This window comes from Pseudonaja textilis, chromosome 1 (genome assembly GCF_049901715.1).
Source record: "Pseudonaja textilis isolate UNSWEBS1 chromosome 1, rPseTex1.2, whole genome shotgun sequence".
Taxonomy (NCBI): domain Eukaryota; kingdom Metazoa; phylum Chordata; class Lepidosauria; order Squamata; family Elapidae; genus Pseudonaja; species Pseudonaja textilis.
Window position 1 is genome coordinate 300,229,963 of NC_141990.1, and position 16,924 is coordinate 300,246,886.

General features: G+C 35.4%; 1 protein-coding gene and 1 long non-coding RNA gene across 8 annotated transcripts in view; one reads left to right on the forward strand and one right to left on the reverse strand.

Annotated features, from left to right (window-relative positions):
- Window positions 1-16,924, reverse strand: part of LOC113435038 (uncharacterized) — a 274,736-nt gene that overhangs the window by 134,446 nt on the left and 123,366 nt on the right. The gene's annotated exons all lie outside the window — the stretch shown is intronic.
- The window catches only part of KLC1 (kinesin light chain 1), a 45,845-nt gene that overhangs the window by 16,842 nt on the left and 12,079 nt on the right, over window positions 1-16,924 (forward strand). For 3 of the 7 annotated variants that reach the window (XM_026698564.2, XM_026698566.2, XM_087922252.1), the window contains exons 6-14: window positions 1,063-1,150; window positions 1,537-1,638; window positions 3,431-3,604; window positions 3,790-3,889; window positions 5,232-5,281; window positions 5,376-5,443; window positions 7,919-8,027; window positions 9,403-9,564; window positions 15,529-15,647. In XM_026698564.2, coding sequence (XP_026554349.1) covers window positions 1,063-1,150; window positions 1,537-1,638; window positions 3,431-3,604; window positions 3,790-3,889; window positions 5,232-5,281; window positions 5,376-5,443; window positions 7,919-8,027; window positions 9,403-9,564; window positions 15,529-15,647 — 972 coding nt within the window. Of the gene's footprint in view, window positions 1-1,062; window positions 1,151-1,536; window positions 1,639-3,430; window positions 3,605-3,789; window positions 3,890-5,231; window positions 5,282-5,375; window positions 5,444-7,918; window positions 8,028-9,402; window positions 9,565-13,988; window positions 14,593-15,528; window positions 15,648-16,924 lie in introns of those variants that run through there. The other 4 variants (XM_026698565.2, XM_087922253.1, XM_087922254.1 and 1 more) reach the window with 3 other exon arrangements.

Sequence of the window (16,924 nt, forward strand, 5' to 3'; positions counted from 1 at the left end):
GTGGGTCAGTAATGGTGTGGAGTGACATTTCTTTAGGGGCTGCATAGCCCTCTATGTGCTCTCCAGAGGTAGCCTGACTGCCATTAGGTACCGAGATGAGATCCTCAGACCCCTTGTGAAACCTTATGCTGGTGCGGTTGGCCCTGTGTTCCTCCTAATGCACGACAATGCTAGACCTCATGTGGCTGGAGTGTGTCAGCAGTTCCTGCAAGACGAAGGCATTGATGCTATGGACTGGCCCGCCCGTTCCGCAGATCTGAATCCACTTGAGCACATCTGGGACATCATGTCTCGCTCCATCCACCAATGTCACGTTGCACTAGACTGTCCTGGAGTTGGGGGATGCTTTAGTCCAGGTGTGGGAGGAGATCCCTCAGGAGACCATCCGCCACCTCATCAGGAGCATGCCCAGGCCTTGTAGGGAGGTCATACAGGCACGTGGAGGCCACACACACTACTGAGCCTCATTTTGACTTGTTTTAAGGACATTACATCAAAGTTGGATCAGCCTGTAGTGTTTTTTTCCACTTGAATTTGAGTGTAACTCCAAATCCAGACCTCCATGGATTGATAAATTTGATTTCCATTAATAATTTTTGTGTGATTTTGTTATCAGCACATTCAACTATGTAATGAACAAAGTATTTAATAAGAATATTTCATTCATTCAGATCTAGGATGTCTTATTTTTGTGTTCCCTTTATTTTTTTGAGCAGTGTATTTACAAGTCTTATTAATCCTACTATTCCAGGCACATTATTGTTAATATTTTTTTAAAAATCCTCTTATTTTTGTGGGTTTCCACAAGGCTAAGTAGTACGTAGTTTTATTTCAGCTATGTCTCTTAGTTAAACCCAAGTACTGGATTCTCATTTTTTTTTAGTATTGTCTTCACCAATGTTTATGGTGGTTCCACAAAATCCTATAATAAAAGTTTAGCTTCATTGTTAGCTTCACTAACAGCTACACGCAATATTTTGAAGTGAAGTGTAGAATATTTATATATTGTTTATATAAAGGATTTATAAACTAGTATGTGTTAATTATTTCTTCCCAATGTAGGGACCAGAATAAATATAAAGATGCAGCAAATTTACTGAATGATGCCCTGGCCATTCGTGAAAAGACCTTAGGCAAAGATCATCCTGCGGTCTGTATATAGTGCAGGTTTTTGTTTTTCCTATCACAAATTATTTTCCTTAAAATTTATTTTAATGTTAAATTTGAAATGAAGGTTTTAAAGTTTATTGTTAAACATAATTGAAGTTAGAGGACCTTCAGTTTTTTTTTAAATTTATAATAACTGAATACAAATCTTTTTAACTCTATTTATTTAAATTACTTTCTTCATACATATATCAGGTATATTCCTCTGCTGAAACAGATACTGTCTATAATTGTATTTCTTGAATAAACAATTAAAAAACTGAATTGTTTACATTTGAAGTATACTAAAATATAAGTATGTGAGTTATTTAACTTAAAAATTGTGTCAGCAGGCATAGTAGTTGATCTAGTGTTTGGTTTTTCTTGCAGGTTGCAGCAACTTTAAATAATCTTGCTGTACTTTATGGGAAAAGAGGAAAATACAAGGAAGCTGAACCTTTATGTAAGAGAGCTTTGGAAATCAGAGAAAAGGTAACATTTAGTTTTGTATGATATACAAAACAACCCTCATAAAATTGTAATAATAATAACTTACCACATACTTTTACCAAACAACACAATAATTTCAAATGAAGCCAGTAAAATTAGCTTAGAATTCAATAAACAAATATTAATATAAAGCAGAATACCATTTCATTTAAAATATTGTCCTCTGTTATTTTTGTTGAATATATTTTACAATTATAATAATGGGAGTACAGGTAGTCCTCAACTTACGACTAAATGAAGCTGCCCATTACGTTTGTAAATTATGACAGTCATAAAGCAGGTCATCCACATGATTGACCAGCTTTTGTAATCATGGTTGTCATCATTTTTGTGATGGTTGTTAAGTGAACCAATTATTTGCTATGGTCCGGTTTTGCCAAAATCCAGAAATGCAAATTTTTAGCAAAAATATCATGAAATGTGGTTATGTGACTACAGGATTTTGCAAACTGCTATGTAGGCCAGTTCCCAAGTGCCTGAAATGCAGTTATGTCACTGTGAGGGGCTAGGTGTTGGAACTTTAGAACTGGGTTGTAAGTATCCTGGACGATACTCTGGAGAGGTCTGTCAGAATTTAAAAGTTACCAAGCAACTAGTTTTAAATTTATGACTACCAAGATGCATGCAGCTAAAGAAGAAAACTATGCATGCAGATAGGAGGTTTTTTCTTATAAATATTTGTTGTAATAGAGATATATTGTAATTGGTTATTATAGAACATTAAAATATTTGTAATAGGACAAAGACCGTTGTTAACAAAGAATATTGTATGAACTTTTTTGTAAGTAGTTTCATAAGATAATCTACATACCAAAAACACCCCAGTGAAAATATTAGCAGATGCTGGGGGGTGGTGGGTGTCAAAACATTTTTTAAATAGTTGTTACATGAATGTTTTAAGCATATTTATCATACCACATTTTTTTTCATTCTAAGTGAAACTTCCTTAATCGCAGAATTTCTAATTTAAAAAGAAAAAGATTGGGGAGTGTTCCCACCTTGCTATCTAAAACCTGATAGTATGAGAGCAAAAGGGGATTCTGAAGAAAGCAGTAAGAATACCATGATGGAGACTGGGAAGTTGGGCAGCAGGGGACAAAGATAATAGCGGACAAAGATAATTTCCTATAGAGCTTCTTCTGTCAACATGACGCAGTAAAGAAATTTATGAAGTTGGAAGGAATAAATAAATGAGAGGAAAGTCTGAAGAAATAATATGAAGTAACGTAACCAGGGAATTTCAATATGTTTTCTAGGTGTGCATAGTAGATTTAAATTAATTGATTATTCCCACACAACATTTCTTCTCCCCCATCTCCAAAGGTCTTTCCCAAATACCATTATACAAAACTTCCATGCAAAGGCATTGCTTATTAGGGCTGTCCACACTTGTTTAACTGTAAGCAATTCTGTAAAGTTATACCTGAAAACCTTAAAGCATTTAAACATGAAACTCATGAACCAGAATATCTTCTTAAAATCTGCATTGCATGGAAATAAATCCTGCTAATGCTGATCAATAAATTTTGGGCTTGGGATATAATTAAATGGTTAATTTGAGAAACAAATATATGTATTGTAATACATTCATAATAAGAATATTAGTAAAAAAAACTAGAAAAGTAAATGTGATAGCAGTAATTTAATCAATTAATGGATAAAAAATGAATACTAAACATAGGTGGATAAAGATTATCTCCACACCTCAATAAAATAGATGTTAGCTATATCTGAGAAAGGGAAGAATTAATGTGAAATTCCTCTTTATTTCTAGGTGCTGGGAAAAGACCATCCAGATGTTGCCAAACAGTTAAATAATCTGGCATTACTATGTCAGAACCAGGGCAAATATGAAGAAGTAGAATACTACTATCAGCGGGCACTTGAGATCTACCAAACAAAACTGGGGCCAGATGATCCAAATGTAGCAAAAACAAAGAATAATTTGGTATGTTTGTATAATAGAATAAAAAGCAGAGAAGCAAGTCATTGTGGTCCTTATTTGTTGAAAATGTGAACCTGATTTCAAAACACTGTGACCTTAGCTGCTGGCTTGTCCTACAAATGCTTACACAAGTGCTGATACTGATATTTAAATTTAAAACATGCTAAAGTAATGCTTTCTTTCTTCAGGCATCCTGCTATTTGAAACAAGGGAAATTTAAGCAAGCAGAAACTTTGTACAAAGAGATTCTTACTCGTGCCCATGAAAGAGAATTTGGCTCCGTGGATGGTAAATATTTGTATTATGAAAAAATGTTAGACATGGAGATTATTTTCCAAATGATATGATGTATGTATGTTACATATTTAAAAATAATACAAATTTTAGAAATTCTTATATTAAAAGTGTTTATTTCTATATTAGTTCTGCAGATCTGACCATAGATATTTTTTCAAGGGATACATATTTCAAATTGTGCTTGAGGTATGCCCAACCCCCCCCCAATTCTAAATTGAGCAGAATTCACCCCCCACCCCCAAATACTGTATATATACTACTAAAACTCTTATGTCTGCAACCATTAGCTTGGCGTAACAGTGCATCATAGAGCAAAAAAACTTCAACCAAGGTATCTCAAATGGGCTAACTTGACAGAATGCGTTCAAAAATCCAGGAGCCATGACTGTTGTGGAACTGAAGTTTGACAAATTTTATAAACATTTTATGTTTTATTTTCTTTGTATTATAAAGCATAATACAAAATGTCTTAAAACATATTCTGTGGTCAACTCCTCATGTTTTGACTGTGCTTTACAGTTCACATGGGCTACTTTTGAGGCAGGTATATCTCTGAATATCTCCCTGAAGCTTTAACAACATTTCTAGTACATTAGAAGCTCTGCCATTGTTGAATGCATTGAGGAATCTGGTTAAGGAAATAGCTCTAAAATGATGACTCAACAGGTCATAGGTTATTTCAGTGCGTAATGAAAAAGGAATGGAAGAAGCATTTTAAAAAGCAAAACATTCAAATGCCACTGATTACAATTATCTGTCTGCTTTTAGGCCTCTTTTCATAATTAATGGAATTCTGCCCAGTGTAGTAAATATAGTACTAATAAAAATAAGTCAGCTGAGTGTTGTTTCACAGAAGAAATACTGATTGTATATAATAATTTCAGTGTAGTAGCTTCATTGAATTAAATCAGTTATGTCAACAAGGATGGACAAGTTGTCAGAAATACTGTGATCAATGAAAAACTTTGTAATGCTTTAGCAGACACCTGTGTTCTCTCAACATGCTATTTGAAAGTTGGTTGAGATCAAAGCTACTTTAAATAGAACAACTTGGAGTTATAGATCCTTTTTTCACAACGTCTAAGAAGGTAGATGCATTTTGACATAGCGGGATGAGATAATTTTCTGTGGATTCATCTTATTTTAAAAAATAGAATTGTGTAATCTTTACAACAATAGAAATAAGAGCTACTAGTTAACACTGACCAACATGTTTTAGAAACTAGCAGAGTCTAGGATAGATTTCTCTATATAGATATAAAATGTTTCCTTAACCATGATTCTGGAATGTGTGATAATTTATTTCGCAATTCCATATTTTACTCTTACATAGATGAAAACAAACCAATTTGGATGCACGCTGAGGAGAGAGAAGAATGCAAGGTAAGAAATTAAAAAGCAGAAATGAATTTATAAATATGTTGTTGTTAATTTATATTCCACTTTTCTGCTTCTTAATATATTGTTCTCACTTTAGGGAAAACAAAAAGACGGCATGACATTTGGTGAATATGGAGGCTGGTACAAAGCTTGCAAAGTTGACAGGTAGGTATACTTTCCCCAAATCATTTGTAGTGTTTGGCTGCTGGCAGTGCTATGAATTCTGAAATGTAAAGAAATCATAACAGCTAAAAAAGTATAAATCATTTTAAAAAATTGTGTCATAGTATTACATATTCTCTGCTTTCTAGTGAAAACTCCAGATTACCTCTTTATATGAAAAAAAAAACCCTATATCATATAAACAGGTAACCTGAATTTTTCAGTTTTCAAACTATTTTTCTGTTTAATTCTTAGGGTTCGGCGACAAGAACACTATTTTCACAATCCCCTGCTTGCCTATTGCACTTGATGTTTGTAGTGTGACTAGATCTATTTTACCCCTGCTAGATAGGCCTATGTATTACTTCAAAACATTCAACATTCTTCAAAATGTCAGAGGGGATGTATAAGAAAGGGATCATTTTACCAAAGCTACAGATAGTACTAGAGATACCATTGTAATGGAGCCTGCCCATTATGTTTGCAAGTGATGATGACCGTTAAGCAAGACAGTCTCGCTTAATGACTCTCATCCCCTACTCTTTTGAAGCAGCTGTTAATGTGTGAAACATTAAGCGGAGCACAGTTGTCTCAGATGTGGTGGAAGGTCTTGGAGGCTTAGCACAGACCTAGACCCATCTGCCCTGGGCCTCCGAAAGTTCTCCCCACTCCTAAGAGTCTCACCTTCTGCTTCTCAGCCCTTGGGTCCCTACAGGCCTTTCCCTGCCTCACTGGTCCTTGCAGATCTTTCCCTCCCCCCAGTCCCCACAGGTCTTAGTCCTGATGTCTACCTCACCAGGCCCCACATGTTCCTCCTCACTTAGTTTTTGAAGAGCTCTGGACCAATCCACTGCTTGGGTAAGGAGGGCAGGCCATGAGTCCCTAGGGAGTGTTTCTGCCTCCTGGAAGCAGTTGTCATTTTTAGCACAACTGCTATTTCTTGCCAGTACACTAAAGTGGTAGCTGTTTACATGAAGCCACCATGCAGCCTAGGGACAAACCACTTTGCTTTGCTTCTACAGCTGCAGAAAGTTTATGTAGTATTGTGCAGACCGCTTAAGGCAGCAAAATAGTGCATTTTTGTCCTGGGCTGCATGGCTACCTCGTGAAAGTAGCCACCAATTTTTCAAACTAGAATTTTAAGGGGGGGGGAACTATCAGATTAGTACCTTTTTAAAAAATTATATAAATTACCGTTATTTAGGACATCTATTGTTAACAATGTGCACATTTTGTTGATTCCAAAATGAATAGTTCTAGAAAACTGCAACATTTTGTTCCCAATGGGCCAGGTTCTTTTTGGAGAATGGGGGAGTTTGACACCTTTGGGCAATAAATTATTGAAACCAGAAGCATTTGAAGTGTTACCAGTGTTCTGGATTTTAAAAAAAAGGCTGTTCCATCTGTAATGTTTTTTGTAGAATATCGCAAACTATTTTCAGTTCAGAGAATTTATTTCTAAAAACCATAAAACCATCCACCAGAACAGTATGGTCTAGAGAAAAATCATAAATATTCTTAAGAATATTTCTGAATTGCTCTGCCAAGAGTTTTATTGGTGCAGCTAATGGATTTACTATTGCGATTGAAAGCATTTTGTGGCCTAAAGTGGTTATGCTAGAAAAGCACCATAACCACAGTGCCTTGAGAGAAGAAGCACCAAAGCACTTTGTATGTTTGTGTTATTATTGCTATTGCTCTTTGTATTTAATCCTATTTTTAATATTGATGTGGCATTGAATTTGTAAATTGTTAATAAGAGGTGGTTTTACTTCTTTTATCGGAATGAAAATGTTCACACTTTCTGTAAGAGACAAGTAGCAAAAAATGATAAATGCAGAATATTATGTATCAGATATTTTTATGGTTTTTCTTCTTTAAAAAAAAACCTGAACAAAGTTAATAAAGGGAAATTGATAATACAATTTGTATGTCTTAAAGCTATTGCTTTAGAACTAACTATAACATGGACTAAAATAACTGAAAACAATGTGTGCCCTTTGCAAGTATGTTATCCAAAAATCGCATACATGAACATTTCCATAACAAGCAAGTATTTAAATTCAATGCTCTTAGGAAATAAATGCCCATTACTTTATTAATTTATTAATACATGCTGCCGTGATGGTGCAGTGGTTAGAATGCAGTACTGCAGGCTACTTCTGCTGACTGCCGGCTGCCAGCATTTCGGCAGTTTTGAGTCTCACAGGCTCAAGGTTGACTCAGCCTTCCATCTTTCTAGTAAAAGGTCGGTAAACTGAGCGCCCGGATTGTTGGAGGCAATATGCTGATTCTGTAAAACGCATAGAGAGGGCTGTAAAGCACTGAGAAGTGGTATATAAGTCTGAGTGCTAATGCTAATTAGGCTTAAGATGAGCATTGGCTTTTAATCTTCCAATGTAGTCTTAAGCAGGATTGTTGCAAGCTTGGGTAGTTATGGATTGCTGTCAGAAATAATTTTGATTTTTAATTTAACAGTCCAACAGTTACAACTACTTTAAAGAATCTTGGAGCACTTTATAGACGTCAAGGCAAATTTGAAGCTGCTGAAACACTAGAAGAGGCAGCAATGAGATCCCGTAAACAGGCGAGTACTATAACACAAAAAGGTTCTTTAAAATGTTTAAATTGTTTACATTTTCAATATTACCATTATTTTAGAGCAGAACAAAGGTAAATTTAGGAACAGTGGATGATATGTGCTCCTTTACTGCATGAAATACTAAAGAAAACTGGCCACAAGCAGGCCAAACGAACAAGTTCAAGGATATCTTTTCAGCAAAATGTACCACTGACTATATCAGGAAATAACAATTCCAAGCGCTCATTGACCCCAAGTCTGTTCCCAGTACAAGAATCCACTGCTAGCATCTTTGACAAATGACCATTCAGTATCTGTCTAAGCATCTCTGTTTAATCAGTGACACACAGGATCACAGTTTGCATACATAGGAGCTTAGCAGGCCGACCATAAAGGAGTCCTTTCTACATTTTCAAATGAATACCGGTCTCCAAATCAATAAACAAAGGTCACTAGAGAATGTAACAGTGCATAGAAAACAAGGACAAATGATCACTGACAGCACCAGAGAAAAAAAAAACTTGCAAGAGCTATCCAGGAATCTTGCTTTTCAGATGCACCCAGAAAACAACAACAAACCAAGGTGATCTGCGTAGATTTTGGAGAAATTTAAACTATGTTGATAACTTAGTTTTATTCAGCTATGAATGAGCTCTCTCTACTGCCCTTTTGTCTTGTTGATTATGGAGCTTTCAAACTATCTTTGAAAAAGACGGTTACTGCATATAGATTTTTCATATTTCAACATTGACAAGAAAGATTTAAACACTTGTATGAAGTGAACACACCTAACCAGCAAAACAGTCAGACAATTGATGCATGATGACTTTGGCTGGGGAAGAATGGGCCTCCAGCCTGAGCACTAGTTTCATGCACTGTACACTGTATTGCTTGTTCTTTGAGTACACGATGTCTCAGGGCAAGCACAACCTGTTGCGACCAAGCTGGGTTAGGGCTTGGAGTCCAACAATGTTACTGGCCATACACATTGAAGGTAGGGCATGTGGATGAATCCTATTCTAATGGATATTCTGCATGGACTAGGAAAACCCATGTGGACTCTGTTGGAGTATGATGCTTATTTACTGACTGTTCAGAGACTGAGAGGGACTCCTGGGTGAGCCATCCATTGTGCATTCAGTGTGATTGAAAGAGACACAACTAAATCTGACTTGCTCCTTAACAAGTTTGACAAGATCAAGGAAGCAATTTTAGTACACAGATTCTAGTAAAGCATAATTAATGCTATTCTGGAGATAAATATAGAATCTCGGAAACTATAAAAGGATTTTCTAATCTTCATTTATTGTGAATTTATTAAGGTGGAGTGATTTGAAAAGCTCCTTGCTGATGTTTGTTTTGTCTTTCCTTCTTGTAATAGGGACTTGATAATGTTCACAAACAAAAAGTTGCTGAAGTACTTAATGATCCAGAAAGTATAGAGAGAAGGCAAAGCCGTGAGAGCCTTAATATTGATGTGGTAAAGTATGAGAGTGGACCTGATGGAGGAGAGGAAGTGAGTATGAGCTTAGAATGGAATGGGGTGAGTACAGTACACAGTGCAGTCAAGTTTTTATTCTGTTGGTGTTATAACATATTCTTGGTTTATATTCATCTGCAGATTTGAGTAAAAGAAAAATCCTGCTTTTTATATTTTAACATCAATTGGAAAATACTCAAATGGGGAAAACCTAGGAATTAATCTTTGGATCTTGCTGTGCTTGCTTTGAATGCTGATTGAATGTCCTAGTTAACATGCAGCCTAAATCAAGCTAATGTTCTTTTTTCTGGAAGCAAAGTATGACAGTCACATGCTTGTATTCTTTATCACTTAAAACATTTGCTGATTCGGGAAATAAACACTGCTGTAAACTCAGGTGGAATGATATAAAAGAAAAACCTGGACACTGTATTGTGAAAACAAAGTGAAAATAACTTCTGTATAAATGAAATCCACTAGTTTTTTTTTACATACAGGGAGTCCTCATTTAACAAACAGTCATTCAGCTTCATTGTCTAAAGTTACAGTGATGCTGAACAACTAGTTTGGTCATGTGATTAAAATTTGGGTGCTTGGTAACTTGGCTGTACTTATGATTGCATTGGATCTTCAACTCCCCTCACTTTCCCATCTCCCCCCCCCCCCGCCCCCATTTGTCCTTTTGGTCACCTTATACAGTGGCCTCTTTGGTAGTGGTGGTGATAGTGGTGGTGGTGATAGTGGTGATAGTGGTGGAGCTAAAATAGGCCCAGGGTCTTTAGCCTCAGCCAGCCACGCCAAATCTACTCATACCATTCTGCAGATAGGACTCAATGTTGCTGAAATTATGCACACAATTCCCATAATGCCTCAGAAGGCCTCAGAAGATTTCTGAAGCATTGTAAGAAGAGCACTCACAATTTTTTAGAGAATGACCTGAGTGGCTTCAGAAAGGAGGTCTGGCATAGTCAGCAGCTGCCTCACCTATAGCCAGGTTGGGCCTGCCTTTTCAGCAGTGGGAAGAAGATGGTGAAGATCAGCTGGGTGTGGCAGAACTTGCAGATTGCAGGGCAGTGGTGATGGCTGGGACTTTGTCCTGTGGCTCTAGTTGGCTGCAAGTGTGGGGCATAAGGTGGCACTCCCTGTCGCTGGCAGTGCTGAGGCTGAAGTAGGGATTCAGAATAGTGATGGCTGGCTGAGACTGCTGAAGGCCTTGGGCCTCTTTTTTCTGCTGCTGCTGCTGCTGCTGCCAAGGAGCGCTACTGGGCAAAGTGGCCAAGGGCAGAGATAGGAAGGTTGGGGAGCTGAAGAGGAGGCTCCCTTATTTTACTGGAGCTCAGGATGGGAGGGATCAAGACAGGAATGGCTTTGATCTAAGTGGGTCCTTGCTTATTCACCAGTGGGATTCAGTTAACAACTACAATGAAGACCACCAGGATTGCTGTTGCTAAGTGATGTGGTCACATGACATTGTACTTTATGATTGCATCTCTTAATGACAGAAATTCCAGTTCCAATTATTTGTTGTAAGTCAGGGACCACCTGTATGTTGTGAGCTGTGCTGCAGAATCTATTCTGTATACAACATTTCTCAAAGTTCATGGCACTAGAATGCAAAAATAAAATCTGGCTCTATAGCTGGATAAATTACTGCTTCCAAACGTCCTGGAAGACTGCTGCATTTTTAGAAAAAAATTGTTTTTATCTCATGCTATCTGTTCCCTTTGGGTAATGCAAAAATGTGCTGTAGAAATTAAAACAAAAAGCACTTTTTAAAGCCAGTATTGTTCTTTTTCTATTTGTCTGATAACTTTATCATTGTTGTAATGATTCTCGCTTGTTCTAGCAGCAGATAGTTTTCCACCTTTGATTTGTAACTGGATATGCTGAGCAGATAGAATTATTGTTCATCATAAGCGCATCATCATAAGCGCATCATCATAATTTTGTTTTTATAATACATTTGAAACCACTAGCAATTCATCTTGCATTTGGAAGTGTAGATTAGTTTCGATAGTGGGATATTTTTCGGACATTTCTTCTGTTGCTCTAAAATCTTGTCTGAATTTTACAGCCCCAAAGGTTATGTGGCTCTATTTTGTTCTTTTCTTCTTTGACTTTTTTTCCTGCTCATCTTTAACTTTCTTTGACCTCCTTTCTGATTTAATATTAACAGTGCTAAGACAGTCAATCAGCATATAATAGAAACACCATTACCTTATTATTCTTTAATTTTTCCTGTTGGAATTAGAACTGTGTACTGTACTCTTCCCTGATTTTTTTTTCCTTCTGCTTGGCATGCCTTCAGTTTTCAAGTGCAGGAAGATGCACTGTTTGCATGTGTTTTATTTTTTATTAAGATATATGCAGATTTGCGATTGGATAGAGCATTCAAGGAAATAAACAGTATTTCTAGATCACAAATAACTCATATTTTAAAATACTCTGATCAATAATGACTTCCTTCATAATGGAAATATCTGCTTTGAATGATATGTGGTCTTTAGGGTTGAGTAAACCAGATTTAAATCATGTCAAATGCAGCTGCAATTTAAACATATCCATCATATTCTTACAAAACACTGCTAAATTAATCATATTTTATTGTTTTAAAATGTTATCTTTGCCTGAAAAGTCATCTTTAAAATAATTCTAGCAGTTTGTGATATTGAAATAATTAATTGGATGGAAATTTAATATGATAAGGATTTTCAGCCTGTCACTTTTGCATTCCCAACTCACTTTAATACCTCACTGAAGAGGTCAAAGGAGCTGATCTACTTGACGGCTTTCCATTAGCTCCAAATTTCAGCTCCGCTTTTAGCTGAGCCATCATCAATCTGCCATTTGTTCCTAGAAAGGGACTGAAGGCAAGTAATTGCAATGGAAATAGATTTCAAATGCTTATTGGAATACAATATATGTTTCTATATTCTGAATAGAAGGTACAAAAATTGAAAATCTTTCAGAAAATCCTCTTGTGATTAAGAATAGATGTTATATTCTTTTTTCAAAGAAGGACTTGTTATCCTTTCTAGGCAGTAATGCTTCAGGGTGTGTTATTATTCATTCTTATGCCATATTCTTACAACATTTTTCGTTGTAGAAGTGGTCAAGGCAGTATTTTAAACAACAAATATTTTTTTTAAATGTTACTTTAAAACTTTAAATATTTAACATTCCATATTGCTCCTGTGCTGTGATAGTTTTGGAAAATCTACAAATAAGAATAAATGTGCTTACTTCACTCCACGTGTATAATTGTTGGGATCTTCCTCATGGACAATAGTTTTCTAATCTTCGGTAGTTTTCATTATTTTCTAATCATTTCCTTTCCCTCAAAAGTACTTTAACAATCAAAGCTTGGGAGAAAACACATATACATGTATGTATTTATTTATTTTTAATCCCATCTTTATTATTTTTATAAATAACTCAAAACAGCGAGCATAAATTGTGGTTGTAAATTTATTATTATTTATGAAACTTGTATACCACCCATCTCGCTGAGGCAACTCTGGAGGGGTTCAGTTCTGATACTGAAAGCAAGTGTTTAGGTTGACTTTGTCATCAAGGGTAACCTAAGCCTCAGTTAGAAGCCCCTGGTGCTTTATTGCTTAATTAAATACACACAGATTTGTCAGGCCTAAAATTTGCCCAGATTTTCATTACATGTTTAAGAAGAAAGCAGGCCAATCTCATTGGATCTTATTCATAAATTTGAGGTTGGTGTAAATTTAGAACAGTCACACTTTCCTCCTTGCAGTCTAGGTGGAAAACAGTTAATCAAAGGAACAAAAAAAAGGAATTGATAAATAGTATTTATTCAAAGAAAGGTTGAGGCCACAATACGAGTATTCCAACAGGTATCTTCAAATCTTATAGTATATTTCTGTTTAGGCAATTTATCATTGCAAAACTCTTGCCATTTCTTCTACTTTTTTTAATGTAAAGGACTGGAGGCTTGCCTCTTTTGGGAAAGCTGGACGGTCTGCATCTGTTTATTGCTTTGCTTTTTTAACAGTATAATGAAGTATTGGAATATTGATGCATTTATTATGAGCATGTTGGTATTGTTAATAGTATCTAAAAATCAAATTGCTCTATCTTGTTCTTTCTTTTTTTAAGGTTCTTTTGGTCCCTTTTGACTTTGGCTTATGTGTTTTTTTAATGGAAGTTCATTGGCTATAAAATCGATATATTCTCAGTTATATTTGTTATATTCACAGGATGATTCTGATTCTTTCAGCATGTGAATACTAAGAGTTTTGCAATAGAAGACAAAGGACTGCCTAAAGGCTTTTATTTTCATCTTAAAGATATTCAATTTCCCCCTTCTCTGCTAAGTATATATACGGAGCAATTCACATAATTAGGTGACCTAGAAATACTGTTAATAAGTATTAACAAGCTTGAAACTGAAAACTGTTGAACTTCCTCCGCAACAGTTTCATCCAGCTTTTTCTCTCTCCATTTCTGTCCGACAGGCCTAGATGCCTTTTCTGACTCTAATACTGTCTCCTGCATGACGGGCGTACACCACCTTCAAGCTCTAACTTCTCTCCACTACTGACTGCTGTGTATTTAGCAATTCCTTAAGATCTTTGTCACAGCTATACTTCCTGTAAAAATGGCCACTTCTTCAGTGCTGGTGTCTCTCACATTTGGGACAGGGGATCCTCTTTCTCTTGTATATGTGTCGCTTTGCCAGATATGTAGTCTTCTAGAATGTAGTCTTAATAACCATTTGCTGTGTAACAGACGAGTAAACAAAACTAAGAATGAAAATTCATAAGTAAATGTTTCACTATAATGAAAGATAGTTTAAGCTATTACGCAAGAAATTAAAATAGCATGAAGGTTACTTTGACAAAGTAATTAGTTAAAAATAATTCAAACTGTAAGGTACATGCTTACATTGTATTTAGACTTATAACAGGGTTTAACATCAATATAGATGTCTTGACTTAATGCTTATTCAAAAGTAGCAGTGCTGTTTAGTATTCATGTGAAGATGCAATTATGCTTTTCTCTACTAATCTTGGTGATGGGTGACTTTGTGTATTTGTCTAATAAACTCAGTCCAACTGACGTCTGTCTCTGTCTTCTGCGTAGTACTTTCTTACCTTTTGTGTATGGAAAGATTTATTTTCTAAAAACAGCAAGGTATTAGTAACTTGAAATTAAGCATAAACAAGTTACTTAGAGAATAAAGTTAACAAAATATTTCACCATGTAAATTGGTCCTCTGGAAAATGTCACCAAATATATTATTGTAAAATTATGGCCTTGCATCTTAACTTTCTAGAAGTCTAGAGTGCAAGAACTTAAAATGTTTTGTGCTATCATATGCTTCTGTTCTTAATATGTTTGCTACGTATGAGCCAAATGAGATTGAGCCTCAATCAATTTTTGCTCACTCAGCTGTTACTATAATGCTACTGCTTGGTGGTGGGCTTTTGTTGTATTCTTATTACTGCATCATGGTTTGCATAGAATGCAATAATGGGTTAGATGTCTATGCTGCTAATAGAAATGTTGGCTATTGTGCAAGGAATTGCCTTTACCTATATACTGTTTTGATACAGGTCCATTTAATTTTATTGGAAATGAGCAATTAAGTGTTCAGATAATTAAATCATTTTATCTTATTAAAACTATCTACCAAAATTTGTTTCGTTGAAATGTATGAGAATTGTAATTCTTGGTTAACTTGTCATCATGGTTCAGTTAAAGTGATGCACCCCCGATAGATAATATATTGTGTATTTATTTTTAATCTGTTCATCTCAGAGTCATTATCACAGAAACTTAGAATTAAGGGTTCAAAGTGATCTTGGAGATTATCCACTCTATTAAGAATAACTTTTTGTTAAATCTTGTTTATATATTTGCTTATAACTTCAGTGATACTTGCTTATAACTTCAATGACAGCAAAACATAACCAATTGGTGTTTATTCGTGATCACTAAACTCTGACAAAGGATGAATGATTCTGTGGTTTTAAACGTGGTCATTTTTTTCAGGATGGCACTGGATCATTAAAACGCAGTGGTTCCTTTAGCAAACTTCGTGCTTCAATTAGACGCAGCAGCGAGAAGCTGGTTAGAAAACTGAAGGGAGGAAGTTCACGAGAAAGTCCTGGGTAATTATTTTTAGATGTGTTGCAACACATGGGAATTGAATTATGCCTAAATTTATGCTGCTGTGTAATGGGTTTATCTGCTGTGCGAATATACCAGAGTTTAATCAGGAAGCTGTTCTCATAAAAATGCAGTACAGAGGATGAAGTTGAAAGTTAGTCATAAATAGTTGTAAAAAGTTTGTAAACAGTATTATGGCTTTGTAAAAATTTTGACATTATATAAATGACTAGTTCAAGAATTGATTGCGCTGTCATCCTACATAGAATGACTAATGCACTTGGCTGGAATTTCAGCAGGTTCTCCTTAATAACAAATACGAGCCTTTTAATTTATTCTGAAAGTTATTAAGATTTAATTTAACATGAGAAATTAACCCATGTGTATAATATCTAATCAAACTAGTTTATTGAATCTGTACAGATCTGTTTAATTGGGACCTGTTTACATTTAATAAACATGTAAACATGAAACTTTTTTTCAATTCTCACATATTAATAAAAGCTGTTCATCTACTTTGTCTAGAATTCCTGCAAATAAACTATTGTTATATTAAAATGGACTGAAATTCTTTATCCAGTCCTTCTAATAAATAAAAGATATACTTGGTACCAATATCATCAGGGCTCCTTTTGAAATCTATGCTCATTCTTCCTTATGAATCTTATGGTTTGAATTTTTTTTCGTAAAAAGCATGAATAACTTTGTTATTCACTCCAAATATACAGAGATATGTTATCAGTCTGTCTGTCTGTCTGTCTGTCTGTCTCTCTCTCTCTCTCTCTCTACACACACACACACACACACACACACACACAGAGAGAGAGAGAGAGAGAGAGAGAGAGAGAGAGAGAGTTGTTTCCAGGTCTAAGGAAATAAACTTGACAGATTTTATTACATGAAAGTATTATTAACTTTTAAAAGAAGTTATACAATGCCATTTCAGTAAAAACAATGTAGACAGTCTGGTTGGAAATACAGAAACCAATCTATTTCTACCTATGGTGCTTTGAAAAACAGGTAACAGTAATAAAGGAAATGAAAGTCTTTCTATTAACGAGGAAAGCATCTAGATCAGATGTGATTGTTTTTTTGCTACAGTAAACATGGTTACTTCTGCCTGTGATTATCTTTTGACTTTGTCTGTAACCATCAAGGCCTTTATCCCATAATCTTTTCTAATCTGTCACGTTCCAGTTTGGAATATTTCCGTATTTAGGTTATTGATAAGACAGTTAAACATTTTTGGGATATTTTTTCTCTGAACTACTAGATTTTC